The sequence below is a fragment of the Amphiura filiformis genome, chromosome 12 (assembly GCF_039555335.1).
Source record: "Amphiura filiformis chromosome 12, Afil_fr2py, whole genome shotgun sequence".
Lineage (NCBI taxonomy): Eukaryota > Metazoa > Echinodermata > Ophiuroidea > Amphilepidida > Amphiuridae > Amphiura > Amphiura filiformis.
Window position 1 is genome coordinate 65,389,970 of NC_092639.1, and position 17,296 is coordinate 65,407,265.

Here is a 17,296-nt window from a genome sequence, read left to right on the forward strand (position 1 = left end):
AGTGATCTTTTGAATATTTTTTAGACTTTTACCGGAAATGACCCCTTAATGACCTTTGACCCCTTATCTGAGCACACCCTATAGACACCGACTAAAGTCGAGTCACATGATATAACCATGTTCTCATCGCATGAAATTTGTGGAAGGAGTAGCATTTTTTTTTTTTTCACATTTTTGACCATTATAGCTAGGTCAAAGGTCACAGCAAGGTCAAAGTCAAATGGAAGGTTTGGCCTAACCCAGTGGTCATTTGGGTCAAATATGGTTGAAATCTGTCAATGCCTGGCGGAGCTAGAGCATTTTGATTTGTTGCCAGAAGAAAGAAAGAAAGAAAGAAAGAATTGGCAAAAGACAGAACAAGCCGACGTTCGTCGTCGGCTTGTAATAATACTGCAGGCAAATGCATATATGCATGCAAAAGCTAGGAGAATCTGGTATATATTGGTAAGCACAATTGACATAAGCAATCTGTGCCACAACAACAAATTTCATTTGTGGGTCAAAGTTTCATAAATACCCAAGTTTGAAATAAATTTCCATTTCTATATCAATCACTGCCATTTATTTTTGGTCAATTTTATTACATCAATTTACATTATGCAACAAGATTTTGGAGATATGTTTCTTGTCATTGTTTTTCATGGACATAATAGTCATTTTGCAAATGCTTGGTTTTTTCGTAAGTCCCAATTAAAGCAATTAATATTAATTGCACCTGTGTTTCTATGGTTTCCATGTGATAGTTTTCACTGCTATTTCCGTAGCATTAATAACCGCTGCTGAGTCATCTCCCATCCTCTTCTTTATCTGTAACAGAGAAACAGAGAATAGATGGTTACAAACATCTGAACAAAAACATGATGCATTACATTGTATGACACAATCTGGTTCATGGAGGCCAAAGGAGGCATTATTGAAAAATGAGTTGATATACCTTAAATACAAACATTAGACTATCATAATTATACAGAAAACACTAAAGGCCTGGCATCCATGGTTCTAAAGTTTTTTTAATATTTTCTTATGTACATGTATTTTATTGGGATTTTCCCTCAATATTTTTGCCTTTACCTCAATTTCAAATTTGTCACCTTTAAAAGCCTCTCTGGACCAGATCATGTCCCGTATATAATGTGAACAAAAGCATGCTGTATTACTGGCGAGTGATACAAGTAGAGTTATAACGAGTCATGACTTTGCATAAAATGATGCGATAGATGTGAGTGATCAATTCATGTGACTAACTTGAGCTAAAAATATGCCAATGAAAGGTCTAGCTTGAGCCAAGCTGAATCTTTAGTTACTTTATATTACAACTTGCTGTTAGCTTATTCTTGGGGGTGGATGGGGAGGGAACTTATGGACCCATGCAAGCAAAATGTGATTTTGGACGTTGAGCAACAAATATTTTTCAAAAGGTTTTATTCAGTTTGATCTTGAGCTTCTGAAATCTCATCCAAGAAGCAAAGTGATTCTTTTGATTTGGAAATCACTTTCAAAATCATAACTTTATATATAAAGACAGAGATAAAAAGATCGTCAATTAGGATCCTTGATTGGTTTACACATGGTTAATAGCGTGTAAAAGGAAGGCCGATTAATCTGATGACGATCGGAGAAGAGGAATAGCAGAAAATGGCGAAAAATTACGTACTTTCACAAGGCAAAAAGCAACTTTTCTAGGCATTGTTGATGGTGCCTCCGCAGAAGAAAGTTTCCTACTATAAAGACCTAACTTTTGAGATGGTTTGTATGTTTGAAGGTGCAAAATTAACAATAAGGCGCAGACTCGATACATTCTTTTTATCTCTGTCTTTCATTATAGTAGTGTCCTTTTGAGGAGTCACTTATTTTGCTTACCATTTCCACATGATTTAGTAATGCATTTCTTCCTTCTGGAGCCTCCGATAACATCGTTATTGCCTTGATTGCATTCAAGCGTACTTCGCTGTTGTCATCATTAACAAGCTTGACTAGTCTTGGAATTGCTTGGGCTTCTATTGCTTTATATTTCCCCTCTGTGGTTATGGTAATCCTACGGAACAAACAGAAAAACATACAATTACAAGTTGATTTCGGTATAGTCATCATATTTTGGGTTGATTGTCTCCAAATTCAGGCTAACATTATATTTTTATCTGTGAGACATAGTTACACCATCAAGTTGTGGTATACTGGTTTTCAGCTGTGGGCTATTTTACAAAAATTGGCTGTTTGTGAGGGATATGGTGCAAAACATTTCCCAGAGGTGAGCTGGAGATCGACTGCATGTGGAACTAATATTTTCCTGGAGACTTCATCTCGTGAAAATAGTAGGTCCACACGGCACTGAAGGGAAATATTTGGCATCATTTCTTGAATAAAGAGCAGCCAATATTTATTTTATACATTATATAAGATGCGAAAATACACTGACTGTCATCAGACTCTGAGCCTACAAAAGTAAGCAACAAGTAGACAACTGATTGATTGCTATGTAGTCAGATTGAAGGCCATGGTGTAGTGTAGGGCAATATGTTCCAGTAAAAAGTATAACTATTGACTGGTCATCAAGTCACTTTTTATGGGAACTTAAGGCCCTGTCGTGAAATATCAGCAGGAAAATAGTCGGAATATATTTTATGGCTTGATAATCAGTATCCACCAATCAATTCAGTTCTGTTTTAAATAAAGCAACAAACCATGAACATTTACACATAATTTCCTATTCAAGGGAAAAATTAAATAATTATGACTTGTACTAGCACAACCTGTGTATACCAGTGAAAATAAGTTTAGTCCTTTTTCAGAATTAGATTTGGTGCAGATTCTACAAAGGGCAAGTAAACTCTACAGCTAGGTGCTTTTTCCAATCAAAGGAATTAAATATAATTCATTCACTTTTTGACATTTTTAGATCAAACATCTAGCCGACAAATCATGCGATAAATAAAAGGCAGACCAAATCAGCCACTTAGATTTGATCAAAGATAACTTAGACATCAATTTCTATTCATGAAGAGTAGAAGTCAATGCATGATCTCAGTGCACACCACCCACACCGAGTTTGTATTTTACACTCAGTGTTTTTACCTTCAGTGTGAAACAATTCTAAATGTTTTCATCCACAAGCCATGCCTAGTATATTAAACATTAAAGCTTTTGTGCATGGTTTTCTATGAGAAAGTGTGATCAGCACTCTTTGGACCCAGGTTGTACAAAATCTGCACTCAGTGTAAACCCCCAACAAACCATGTACATGTATGGTGACCTTTAATATTGTTATCATTTATTGTTTTATTGCAAAAATCACTGATAGCGCAGTTTGGAAAAAAAAAGTAGTCTAAAGATATTCATGTAGTTTACAGTGATAAATCTGTAACCCTGCACAAGCAGCATGCAGCAGTTACATCTCAGCTCAATCAATCATTACAAACATGAAATCTGCACAGGAATGATATATATCACACTATTTATTTGGGCTGATTTCTGGAAATTCTTTTGGGCAACTCAAATTGGTGGTGTGATCTCATTGTGAATACATAATTATTAACTTTGAATAATTAATGACTGAACTGAGCAATGGGATATTCCAATTGAATACACCCTCTATGGAAGACATGCATGAGGACCTTAATCTTCCACACAGGAAGTGTGAATTTCAAATGGGGTTAAGTTACCTGTACGTGTGACTCCATATAAAATCTAAGCCCCGCGTGAGATTAAGGTCATGTCTTCCATACGGGGTGTATATGTATGGATTATAACTGGACTAGCCTAATGTCATTGCCTGTCACACAGTTTAAACTTTAAGGATTCATTATTTTTAAACAGGACCTTGTTGATTTTGACAGAATCAGTTATTACAAACACAACAGCAACCACATCTCCTAGTCTGGGGCTGAATGCTCCTTATTATACATAATACAATAAGACTATTTTGTTTGAAATTCAAAAATCTTCCACACCTTCCAACTTTGAATGGATGAAAATTAAGGGCTGGATATGGAATAGTTTAACTGCATGGTAGATTTGGTTGGAATTCCCAAATCTTCCAAAAATACTTGCTACTTCCGTAAACAGATGCATCAGTAGGGTTGTAGATCAAATTATTTCTTATTTTGCATGACAAACCCAGAAATATTACTCACGACTCTCAAAGACACTAAATTCACTAGGTCCAACAGAAAGGCTTCTACTACAGAACAACATAAATCCGCAATTACAGATCATATCGCCCAGGAAAATCACGTCATCAACTGGGAAGAGGCAAGCATTCTAGACAAAGACTCTAACGCCACATCACGTAGAATTAGAGAAGCAATACAGATACGCAGAAAGGGGGCCAAAACTATCAACCGCGACGACGGGGCGTATTCTCTCAGTCACGTATATGATCCACTGCTAAAACCAACTTTCAACCCTGGGAGTGAGAGTGCATCCAACCTCCGCTGGAACGCAGTGGACCAGATCACAACAGACACTTGTGATCAAGCCATCAGCCAAGATGGCGAAAGCTCAAGCCGTGAGTAATATTTCTGGGTTTGTCATGCAAAATAAGAAATAATACTTGCTACTTGTGAAATACTTACGTCATAATTGCACCAGCAGCCTTGGCCCTAACATCTGTATCATCATCATCTAATAACTGTACCAATGGTGGCAGAGATTTCACTTCACATGCCTTGTTCTTGCCAGATAGGGGCACACTGCAATTAAAGTAACACACATTATCAGTTAACAAAAGGAATGCCATGTTCATCTGCTGTTAATACCAAAGATTCCCCTTGATATAGTGTACAATTTAGTGTACAATTATTGTATTATTCTTTGTTACCTACTATGTTATTTGACAAGTGGATCATAGCCAACTTTGCAAATGGACTTCCCTTGGAAAATTTTGCTTGAAATATCAGAAGGAGAATGAGGACAGGAAATGCAATGCCTTATTTAGCACCATGCAAACAAATCAAAAACTGTTCACTTCAAAGAACCAATACTGTATATGAAAGGCTTAACCAAAATCAGAAACTGTTCACTTCATAGAATCAGTAAAAATTGTATCCCAGGCTCTGGTAAAAGAAAACTGTGTGAGGGCTCTGTTCATAAAATTCACCTGGTTCAATGGTGAAAAAAATATAGTTTGTAAGCAATCACATATCAGTTGTTTGAACACATACAAGTAAGAAATGATGATCAAACAAAAAAGGCAAAATCATGCAAGTTTCCAGGCTTAATAATCTGTCTTCCCATGTAAAAACAGAGCATCTGCATCCTGTTTAACTATAATTATGCCTACCACAGTATCACCTGTATACTAGAGTTTTACTTAAAGGCTCTGTAAAACCACCTTTATTTTTGTGGTACCTGAGAGCGCATCAGTCGACACACCAAATTACATTCTGAGGAATGTCCTTCTGAATCTGATATCTTTTTTTTAAATTTGCAATATAATACAAATTTTATGACAAAATTTCTTTTTGACATTTAACAATAGCAGTCCTCAAAGTAAACTTTAGTAATAATATGTACTTAAAGTGTATGCAGCTAGGATGAAAAGTCAACCATCATAAAATCCTGACCTTATATATTGAAAATATACATTCAAAACCCTATAATTTATAGGTCTTTAGGGAAACTTCATAATTATATATTTTAAAAGATATTACTTTCTTATTTTAACTTTTGGAGCAGATCGATTCAAATCCAAAGTAAGAAGGCAGCATCTGTTTGGTATTAAGGACTGCTCATTATTTACAGGGGAGGGGGGGCCGGGAAAAATGTCGGGGGGGGGCTATGTGATTTTCACTTTAACAAACAGGGGGGGTTATGTGATTTTATTTTTCCTGATAGGGGGGGTCAGGTGAAATTTAATATAAAATTATTCACTATGATTATGATATTTACCTCATATTTGGCCATTTTAGCCACAAAAATGTCAAGTTCTGCGCGCTTCGCGCGAATCTATTCCTACACCATATTTTGATTTTAGCTTCAATATGGCAACATTTTTGTGCACTTCGCACGCATTGGTGTCATAAACTTATTCTCTCACCAAAAAACGGGTGCTGGATTCACATAATACTTCAAAATACTACAACCACCTCATGTCATAAAGAAATCTACGCCACTGTTCATCAGCACATTAGCCATATGGCAGGGTGGCAAGTCAGTCCCCTCCCCTGATCAGTCGACAGATGTATTGTGACAAAACGTATGATTTGCATCTTCCTCTTGATCTATTTTAGACCCTAAATTAACCCCATTTAGTATCAAAATGCCAAAGCGCGCATTTATCTCAGAAAGACCATTCTGTGAGTAGGTCTGCGAGACGTGCCCTTGTAAATTCTGGTGTTTTTTCATCTTGAACTTGAACACGAATCTCAAACATCCATTCTATAATTCATAAATATGATTATGAGTGCTAGGGTAACTCCTCTGATGCTTGGAAACAGCATAAAACTTGTATACTGGGACTAAATTAACCAAAAGTTGTGAAAGCCCTATATGCATCATCCTTTAGAATGATTTTAGGCCACATATTGTCCTCAATTTTGTTCATTTTAGCTGTTTTTTTCACGCGCTTCAAGCGCATTTGTCCAGGTAATGTTCTTTTAGTAGCAGATCAATTGGACGATTTGGAAATTTTGCACTCCTCCCCCGGCTCGGCGACTCCGATACATCTCTCTTTGAATTTTAGCATTGAAATAGCATATTTTCTGGGGACAGCTTGGAAAAAAACTTGGATTACAATTGTGGGGAGAGGGGTGTCTTCTATACGAAGAGCCAGAGGTGGTAAGCATGTTGCCATGCCCAGGGGCCATCAAAAGGTGAATCCGGCCATGGTATACCAGCAAAATGTATTTCGATGTGAGGAGGGGGGGGTACGTGGTTTTTTTTGCGGCAATAGGGGGGTTATGTAATTTTAGATGCTGCTAATAGGGGGGGTTGTGTAACTTTATGAACTCGATTTTGAAATCCTCCCGGCCCCCCCCTCCCCTATAAATAATGAACGGTCCCATACAAATACTTCATTTTTAGGTGGACAGTATTGCTCGCCTAAGATCCATGATATCCCTAGCAGCTTTAGCTCTGATGATGGGTGAATCATGGACTAATAGTTCTGTAAATGCTTCCATAGCCCCCGCAATGAGTGCTTGTATCTGCTCTAATCTCATACATATTACTCACCTAAGATCCATGATATCCCTTGCAGCTTTAGCTCTGATGATGGGTGAATCATGGACTAATAATTCTGTAAATGCTTCCATAGCCCCTGCTATGAGTGCTTGTATCTGCTCTAATCTCATACATATTACTCACCTTAGATCCATGATATCCCTAGCAGCTTTAGCTCTGATGATGGGTGAATCATGGACTAATAATTCTGTAAATGCTTCCATAGCCCCCGCAATGAGTGCTTGTATCTGCTCTAATCTCATGCATATTACTCACCTAAGATCCATGATATCCCTAGCGGCTTTAGCTCTGATGATGGGTGAATCATGGACTAATAATTCTGTAAATGCTTCCATAGCCCCTGCTATGAGTGCTTGTATCTGCTCTAATCTCATGCAAAAATGTAGTGTGTCTAAGATGTATTCCTATAAAAGAAGTAAAACAAAATAATAAATTAATATGCACTATAATACCACTACTAATGTGCCCAAATTTCACTTATTTGCAAGAGATTTATTACCTGATTGTAACACCTTTTCTTTTGTAGAAAACACAGGAAAAAGAACTTATCCTTTGGCGTAAACATTTGATATGACTCTTCGTTCAAGCAGTTCTCATAGTTTTGTCAATCCTCTCAAAATATTTGTGTAGTGATATATAGTGGAAGATATTTGCAGCTGTGCATTTTGTTCTGGCTTTGCTGCTTCTATGGGTCCTCTTTTTAAAAACTTTGCACTAGATAATTGGACTATTCCCATTCAAATTTATCCATGCACCCCTATGGAAGACATGACGTCAGCGTGTGTAGATTTCAAATGAATTCATCTTTTCAGGTATAAACCCCACCACACTCCATTGTGTTGAAGATTAAAGTTATGTCTTCTATAGGGGGTGTAAGGATTTCAAATGGAATATACCTTAAATTGGTCTAAATTTTATTTCAACTTGTCCACAAGCATTGGAACTAATTGTAAGCTAATTGCTTCTGCATTTAAACCTGTAGAATTGGTATTTGGCCTCATCATTGAATTATACACTTTTCTGACCTTTAACCTACCTTAATTTGGTCTAAATCTGATCTTAACTTGTCCACAAGCGTTGGAACTAAGCTTGCTTCTACGACGCCTTCAGCACCAGGGTAGAACTCACATAGCATCTCTATAGCCATGTGTGCATTGAGTCTGACTATGTCAATCTTATCATCAAATAGTCTAGATAATGGGAGGATGATGGTGTAATCAAGGAATGCATCTCTACCTATATTATGACCTGTGTAATGAGGATGGAAAACAACAATTGTTAAGCTCACATTTCTTAATATTTCTTCTGACTTTGAGATAGAAAACAACAACAATTATTTTATTGTATTAAAATATGCAGGTCTGATACCTGCAACTAGAAATGTGACAAAACACCATTCAGACCTAATACCTATAGATTTAAATCTTCCGCCCTTCTCCAGTGTGCCTCTGTGGCTCAATTGGCTAGAGCGTCATGCTAGTAATACATAGGTTGCCGGTTTGAAACCGGCCAGATGCATTGGGGTTTTATTTCCAATGTTTATGTGCGCTGGCTGCTCTATATAGGTAAAGATTTAAATTTGTTCAACAAGTAATTGTTTCAGTGACATTTCTTAATATTTCTTCTGATCTTGAGCAAAAACACTTGAACCTTCAGGAAATCAGAGAATGTACAACTTGTATTATTTATAAATCATTTTGAATCAAATCATTTTGACCTCAATGATAGAAAAATTAAAACATATCATAAACAATTTTTCTCCCTGATGTGGCAGTGATGTCAGTGCATATTTTAGCTTCAAATCGTTCAAAGCGCTGTCATACACACGCATGCGCTTAAATACGCCAAATTGATGCGTGTGTAAAACAGTTACCTCAGCGCGTTGACGTCACTGCCACATCAGGGTGAAAATGGTTTAGTATTACTGTAGCTAGTATATCATGCTTTGTTAGCCTGAAATGTAACCAGGTGCTGGATTTACTATACTTGGAGAAATGTTTTCCAACCCCATTCCCCCAATGTCAAAAGAAATCTAGGCTACTGAGGTATACTACTACAATTTGTGGATCGCGACAAATAAATCAGGCAAAAATTGGGTCACTAGTAAGCTTGAGAAACTGCTGCTGTACATTGTAGGCTAATGACTTGTTAAGTAACTGGAGATGAAGCCTTATTATGACTCAATAAAAGATATTGATGTGATGCATCGTTATATTAAGCACACCATAAATTAAATTTTGAGGAACCTGATCCCATTAAATTTACAAGTTCAATACGTTGATTATGAATTGAATTGCAGACATATGATAACTACTCTATCAACAAATTTTCAATCAGGATTATATTCTTTAACACCCACAATCAACCCAAGTAGGAAATTAAGGCGGTTTAAGAGCCCGCTTTCGGGAGCGATCAATGTTTACATCAGGGGAGAATTCAATAAACCATTTTTTTTTAAATATTTTATCGATGCACCCATCATGTTTTCTCAAACATTTTATATGTTCATCCAATTTATCAATTTAAAATGTTGTGTATGTTCCCTCGTTAAATTTCCTCATCCTCCTTTCAAAAGGGGCATAGCCAGCTTTCTTGGTCTGGGGGAAAAATAAAAATTTCAGGGGCAGAGAAGAAAAAAAATCGGTTGTATCATTTTGACGTGGTATTATTGATAGGATATATTATATATAAAGAGAGACTGTACATGTATATTTAAGTCTGAGCTTCCAAAAATGGACTTAATCGGGAAAATGTGCGCGCCTAATTTTGATTTTTACACTATTTCGGCCCATGATCGGGGTGAATGGGAAATGATGGGCTCCTTGCCCCCTTTTTTCCTTTTGCCTTCCCAATTTTCTCTTTCATTTGTTGTCAGAGAGGCACTTTTCTCTTTCATTTTTTGTCAGTGGAGCACTCTGCCTCACCCCAACCCTTGTTACACTACAGTCTGCTCCTTCATCCCTGTGTAAGCATTGTTCGGCCAGAATTACCTGCAATGATGTATAAAACTTCTGTTGCCTTTTGACGTACGGTGCCATCAGGATCTGTAAGTAATGCTTTTAAACTTTCTGCAACACCTGAAATAAATAAAGGTTTAAAGGTAAGACCTGAACTATTAAGTTATATTGCCTACAGGAGAATGATGGCAACCCTTTTATATTAAAGCCACAATGGCAGGAGTAAACAGCACACATGTCATTTATTCGAAGGTGCTATTTTTGCTTACTATACCATATTGTCTCTAATAAACGCCCTGGGGTGTTGCATTTTGCCAGGGGGTGTTTATTAGAGGGGGACCGGTTAGGAGAGTTCATGATGCAAAATATCCATAGTTAATCTATTGGTGTCAAAATTGAATGACTATCTCAGCTGACAAAGATATGCAGAGATTATAAATACTGTTAGCATAAACACAAACAACTTACCGACTCTGAGAGCTTCAGCGATGTGTTCTGGATCATGCAGATAATCACATAAAGTCATCAAGGCACGCTGTCTGGTGATAAGCTCTTCATCTTGTAATTCTCTGTTCTGTTTTGAAATAAGTTTCAATGTGTAAATTGAGTTTAGTTTATACTATAGTCTGAGAGCTTTGCATCTGTGCTTTATTCTGGATCATGGAGATATAGATAATCACATTGTCTCGGGACTGCAGTTGAGATAAGCTGCTTAGTGGTCATCTTGTAATTCTCTGTTTTGTTTTAAATATTTAAGATTCAACATAATATGAATTAAATAAATATACATTACCAATTAGAGTTCAAAAACTTTTATACAAGTGCTATTTTAATCAATTGTACCAAAATACTGAATAGCCATTGTTTGTTTTTTTGTTTTGTTTTTTGTGGCCATATTACCAAGCATGACATGATCTGATTCACTTAGAGCCATGTAAAAGCCGCTACCTGTGGTGAAGGGAAATCGTGCAACTTTATGTTCATGAGTCTGATCAAGAGGCTTAGTAGCAGCCAATATAAAAAAACCAGATAAAAATGTCCTGTTTTACAATAGCCGAAACTTACCAACTTTGGGAGGGCTCTATCTCCGTATGCAAGTGGGGCCTTTGTTGGGTCAATATTTGGTGGAAGTCTTGCTGATATCCGTGTTGTTGCCATCTTGTAATAGATTACAAGGTACTACGTACAGACCTCTGCTGGTTCACTTATAAATTGTATGGGAGTGTCTCAATCTATTTTACAAAGAAAAACATGTATTAATTAAGTAATCTAAGAAACAAGTACCGGTAAGCTAATCAACAAGAAACTTAACTGGAAAAATCATATCATTAACCCGGAGGGGGGGCACTAATGTATAAAAGCATCCGTGTGAATTGACTTTCAAAAATGACCCTAAGCGAGGATATTGAAATTTTGTCAAATTAGCCCTAAACGAGGATTTTACTCAAATAAAAACACCCTAAGCGACATAAGCGTGGAATTGATTTGAAATTTCCCCTAAAAAAGAAGATATAAAAAACACCATAAGGTGACGAAAAAAAAACCCTGTTCTACGGGCGGACAGACCTTTCAAGTCGGGTCGGTCGGTCAGCCTTTTTTTTTTAATTACCCAAAAAATCACCAAAATCTGTAAATAATTTGAGAAAATACAAAAAGAAAAAAAATTGTTCTTGAAATTTCAGAAATTTGGGTCGGCATTCATTTGTACAGGAAAAAATGATGTCCCACTTTGTTCAAACTCTGATGGGTCAGTCAGGCCCGTAGAACAGGGTTTTCTTTTATCGTCGCCTAAGTGAGGAATTGGCTTGAACAAGGTTAGACATTGCATGTGTCGGTATGAGTGTCATTCAGTGATGATGATCGGCTATTCAAGGTGCTGTTGAAGTCGACTCCAAATTTGTAAAAATCTGGTGTGTAAAATTGCTCAGAAACCACTCTTTTGTGCCGATTAACTTGATAAAAATGTCACCACTAATGGCTGTTAATTGGGTAATTTAAAAAAAAATACCCTAAGCGAGGATCATTCATTTAAAAAAAATGCCCCTTCTTCCAGTAAAATGAGTGTTTTGAGACCCTAAGCGCGGATCCTCGCAAGACTTTGTTATACACTTGCATCAAACATCCTTTTTACACTCCCCTACATGTCATTATAAGTAACAATATTGCCTGCCCAGGCTATCTCAAACCACACCTTTGATCATAATCACTGCCCATGCACTTCAAATAACTCAATCAAGCTAGACAAGTTATACTACAAGAAAGAGCCCTTTGTATTTGCATTAATTCAGAATATTCCTCTCACACTAAAAATATATTTCACAACTTAAAAAACTCTAAACATATTTGACATCAACAAACTTCAATCTTCATGTGTTGTGTCCTTAATATTATGATCTCCCCAAACTATTTGCTAATTTCTTCTATAAAAATAAAGACATCAATAAGTATAACACTAGATATGCTGATAATTTTGTTACAATAAAGGCAACTTAATTAAGATACTCAGTCAAATATTCTGGCCCAAAAATCTGGAATCCACTTAGCTCTAATCTAAAGAATTCAAAAACACTTAAAACATTTAAAATAAACCACACAAATTATCTGATTTCCGCATACAAGTGACCTAATTATTTAAAATAATTGACTAAGAAAGTTACAAATCATATTTGATTCTAACTTCAACTCAATAGAGAGATATCCATGCATTTGTTTTTACATACCAGCGGGACACCTGTGCTTCACGCAGGTCCTGCTAGATGAGTAAATGGGAGCGTTCACTAAAAAGGAGAAATAACTGAACAGGTAGACTCATTGAAAATGTACATTTTATTGATCTAAACCTGTCCCCAACTTGCATTTCCTTTTTAGCTTCTTTCTTTCTTTTCAGTTTCTTCTACATGGGTCTATTTTGTTCTCCTTTTTTTTTTAAATATTTTTTTTTAAATATTTGCTGCTTAACATATGAACAGGGAGCACGGTGGCCGAGCGGAACGGGCTACGACTCATAATCGGAAGGTTGCGGGTTCGAGCCCCGGCGACGCCATCGTGTTGTGCCCTTGAGTAAGGCACTTTATCTCGATTACTCCTCTCCACCCAGGTGTGAAATGGGGAGCTGTTATGAATACTGTCCATTGAGCGCCGCCCAAAGGTATGAGCATGCATTGGACATTGTATGGCAGCTGACATATTCTAACAATGGCGGAATAAATGTATTCACTTTGGTACATGTTCACATGTGAAAGGCGCTGTATAAATCAACATTTATTTTATGATTTTTCATTCCCATGTTATTTATTTATCTATCCCCGTTCCCATGCATTATTTTAAAATCTACTCTTTCTTATATTTCTCATTTTAGCTTTTTTTTTTCTATTATTTTGTTCCCATTTTTTATAAAAATTTCCTGCTTAAGGAGGCTGTGTACTCTCATACATGCATGTAGTAAAAGTGCAATAACTTTGTAATTATTCAGCATAAGACATATAAAAGTATACATTTTTATGAAGGCAAGACATCAATAAATCTTAATATAAATACAGATTTGGGGTAAAAACAACATTTATGAAGAAAATCACAAAAAGTGAGTTTTTGGCAATATTTGTTAGGTACATCATAAAAAAAAAACACTCTTTCCAAAGTATTTTATTTTGTTTTTAGCTCAATCTTGAGGCTCCATTCCAAAAACGTTTTTTTGATTTTTTTTGGATGTTGGCCTTATTTTTTGAGATATTGACCATATAAGGTATCAAATTGAACTTTTGAAAATTCACAAACGCCTATTTGCACAAAATGATGCCTAAAATCGGAAATAGACCAAAATATAAAAAAATGAGAAAACCGTTTCTTGAGTCGATCATGCTTTTTACGATGATCATATTTGCTTACCTATAGATGCTGTATTTATTGAGTTATCGTGTACCTAAATCGTCATTTTACTGAGAAAATGAACATTGAAATAATTGACGTTGAAGTTTAAAGTGGTCACATTTTGCACTTTCATCGAATCTCGCAGGAGAATGCGGCAGCTTTTATTTTTCTACCTTACATTACATAAACATCGGGTAAATCCACGGCCCCTTGAGAAGTTTGAGCGAAATCCATTCATAACTTGATATTTAAATCGGGGGAAAGAACTTGAAAAACCCCACAGGTTTTTGTGTTTCCGTGGTGTTTCCATAAGATGCGCCAGCAAGATGCAGATAAGCGTCGGCGATGCGTAAGCGTATTTGTGCGTTAACAAATTGCGCGACACGCAAGCGTGATGCATTGTTGCGTGCGTGTACCCTGCTGGTACAACAAAGATTTTCTTTCTTTTTCAATTTCAAACACGAGTGGAATATAGTGAAATAAAATCCTTAAAATATTGCAGTTGGAGTTTACAAATCTGGATTTTCATTCCTTGTATTTATAAAAAACATAACAAAGTACAAAAATATCAAAAAAACTCAATTTTGCGAAAGAAACAATGTCTAGAGTACACAGCTGCCTTAAAGGTTATAATTTCCCATTCATACAAACATGTTATGTAATAGCGCACGTGATTGGTTGAGAGCCGGGCATAGGTTGACGTTAATGCCAGTTGTCTCCGATTTGAGATCACCGGGTAGGGAAAATGAAGGAAAATCATGGGGGTTATTTTGATGAAATAAGAATAAGAAAATGTTCTGGTATGTGTGACCTGGGCTTATTCATATATTTTCATGATTAAACTGTTGCAAGCGGCCCCTCGGGCATCCGTTTAGTCATGAAATGATATGAATGAACCCCCTAATTTAATTCTGTTCTCATTATTTTAGCTTCCTTTTTTTTCCATGAATAATTTATTTATTTATTTATAAATTCTTTCATTTTTTAGCTTCCTTCCTTGCTCCCGTATCCGTACAATTTTTATCCCTTATTATAGCAACGCTCTACCATGTATGTGAAGGCATGCAACACTTATTCTTTCATTTTTTAGCTTCCTTCCTTCGGTATCCGTACGATTTTTATAATTTATTATAGCAATGCTATAACTGCGTATACGTGAAGGCATGCAATGCTGGGGTGATTGTTAGTAGACACGGCACAATCGAACAATCGGCCCTCATGAATATGCGAGAATTCACAGCATACAATACAATACACAGGGACTTTGACTGTTGATACATGGTCTGTGTAGTAGTCTGTGCATTAAAACGTCAACAGATTTCAAAATACGGATGACAGTAAACTTAAAGCCATAACATTTGCTGATATACGAGGATACCCTCAATATTTTTTAAAATTCTGTTTTTTACACGATTATATTGTACTTTATTAAACAAACATACCCTGCAAAAATCAAGACCCCCCTAGCCAGTTTTATAAAAATCTTGAGATTTTGAATAAAACGCAGGAACCGTCATTTTATTATTTAATACTGTGACGATTAAAATATAAGTAAAACGCATGTATACGTGATGTTCATACCACAGTACGTACATAGCCATGCTGGATGGTGATCTACACAACAAAGGATCATACCATAACATGACCGAAGGACTGATGTACGTATTTTGCGACATCGGCGCTGCCGCTGGGAGTAAAATTTTCTTTGCTTTGCCAAGGGGTATATCTGACAATAAAAGCTAACTGGCATTTTATGGCAAAAAATACTGATCTTTTTTGTATGAAAGGGTTATAATAATGGCTTTAATGGCGAGGGGTCCGAATTTTGACCCATACATGTACAAGTTTACGTGGTGAACTAATGACCATGTCCATGATCGGTAAGCTTATTTTTCAAAATTCAGTATCGCAATTTTAATCACACTCACGCAAGAAATTCAGACGACTGAACACGAAATAAAATATGGAGTTACTTAGAAAACACATTCAGTAGTTAATATAACACGGTTAAAATGAGTTCTATAGAGTAATTTACCAATAAACAGCAAGAAAACATTGACCCTAAAATCACCTCCTTCCACTCGATTTCCACAACTGCTTAGCGTTGCTTAGTTACGCACTGCGCATGTGTCAGTCAGGGGCATTCCCTGTAGTCTCACTCGCAGTCGTCAAGAAACGTTGTTGTTTTTTGACATCATCACGCGTCATAGGATTAAAAGCCTAGTAAAGTACATAGGTGTAGATAGATCCCGGGGATGGGGGATTTACCCCCCCCCCCCCATATTTTGCCAGGGGGATGGACCATACAATAATCCCCCCCCCACACAAGTTGACGCCTGATAATGGGTTTCTGACCAAATTAACCTCATCTGGCGCAGGTGTCTGAGGGAGATGTGCCCCCGGGATGTGCCCCCTCAGTCAGAATTGGAAGAATTTTGACAAATTAAGTCCCAAATGAAGGCATTTGGTGCATCATTTTTACATTATCATCAGGAATATATGGATATTATAGCAAAGAGGCAAATTGGCGCGGTCAAAACAAGACAAAGTTGCAAATCAGGTGCGTTATTTCATCACAAATAATATCAATTATTTTCTTATTTTCCTGTGTTATATCACTCCCTTCATCTCTGAACTAAGCTTTCTTGGTTATCGTATCGTTTTTTGGCGCACCAAATCATTTTAAACTAGAGCGGTTCTCGGGTTGCGCGGTTTTCGGCATACGCGGTTGGTGTGTAAGGTTGTTGGGTGATGGTAGTGGTTGTGTTTAGATGTGAGTTTCTTTTCAGAACCCTGTATGGGCGAAGCCTGGATGGTGGATGGGAAGTGTGGGGTGATTAAAGAAGGAAATAATATGGAAATGTAATAGGCCGCACAGCTGTGTAATGTTTATGTTTTACAAGATGCCCAGAGCACGGGTTGGGATATGGGATATCCCCTTGTGGTGTCGAGTTCACAACAGGTGTTGGTATTGCTTTACCAAAACAACCTGAGCCGTGTGTTGGAAGTTTTTGTATGTATAGACAGTTTCCTAGCAATGTTGACTGTACCCACCAAGTTTCATGCCCATACGACAGATTTTAGTCATTTGACCTCAGATGACCCCTAAGTGACCTTGGATTACCCCCAAAATGACCTTCCAAACATTTGACTCTTAATGTTGACTGTACTCACCAAATTTCATGCTGTTATGTCAGTTTTTAGTAATTTGACATCAGATGACCCTGGGTGACCTCGGATGACACCGAAATGACCTTCCAATAATTTGACTCTAAATGTTGACTATACCCACC

General features: G+C 36.9%; 1 protein-coding gene across 1 annotated transcript; it reads right to left on the bottom strand.

Annotated features, from left to right (window-relative positions):
- Positions 1 to 389: 389 nt before the first annotated feature.
- On the bottom strand, positions 390 to 16,107 carry LOC140165461 (radial spoke head 14 homolog). The gene is made up of 9 exons (XM_072188751.1): positions 16,039 to 16,107; positions 11,202 to 11,368; positions 10,605 to 10,710; positions 10,170 to 10,256; positions 8,216 to 8,427; positions 7,435 to 7,583; positions 4,572 to 4,688; positions 1,861 to 2,035; positions 390 to 807 (listed from the first exon to the last, which is right to left on the bottom strand). Exons 2-9 carry the CDS (start codon positions 11,292 to 11,294, stop codon positions 724 to 726), a joined length of 1,023 nt encoding a protein of 340 aa, XP_072044852.1. The 5' UTR covers positions 11,295 to 11,368; positions 16,039 to 16,107; the 3' UTR covers positions 390 to 723.
- Positions 16,108 to 17,296: the final 1,189 nt, after the last annotated feature.

Excerpts from the sequence above, each read along its gene's own strand:
- LOC140165461 (XM_072188751.1), bottom strand. The coding sequence starts at position 11,294 with ATGGCAACAACACGGATATCAGCAAGACTTCCACCAAATATTGACCCA. Across the intron at positions 4,689-7,434 it reads AGGGATATCATGGATCTTAG|TGTGCCCCTATCTGGCAAGA; the intron begins GTGAGTAATATG and ends CTTTAATTGCAG. Across the intron at positions 2,036-4,571 it reads GCTGCTGGTGCAATTATGAC|GATTACCATAACCACAGAGG; the intron begins GTAAGTATTTCA and ends TTTGTTCCGTAG.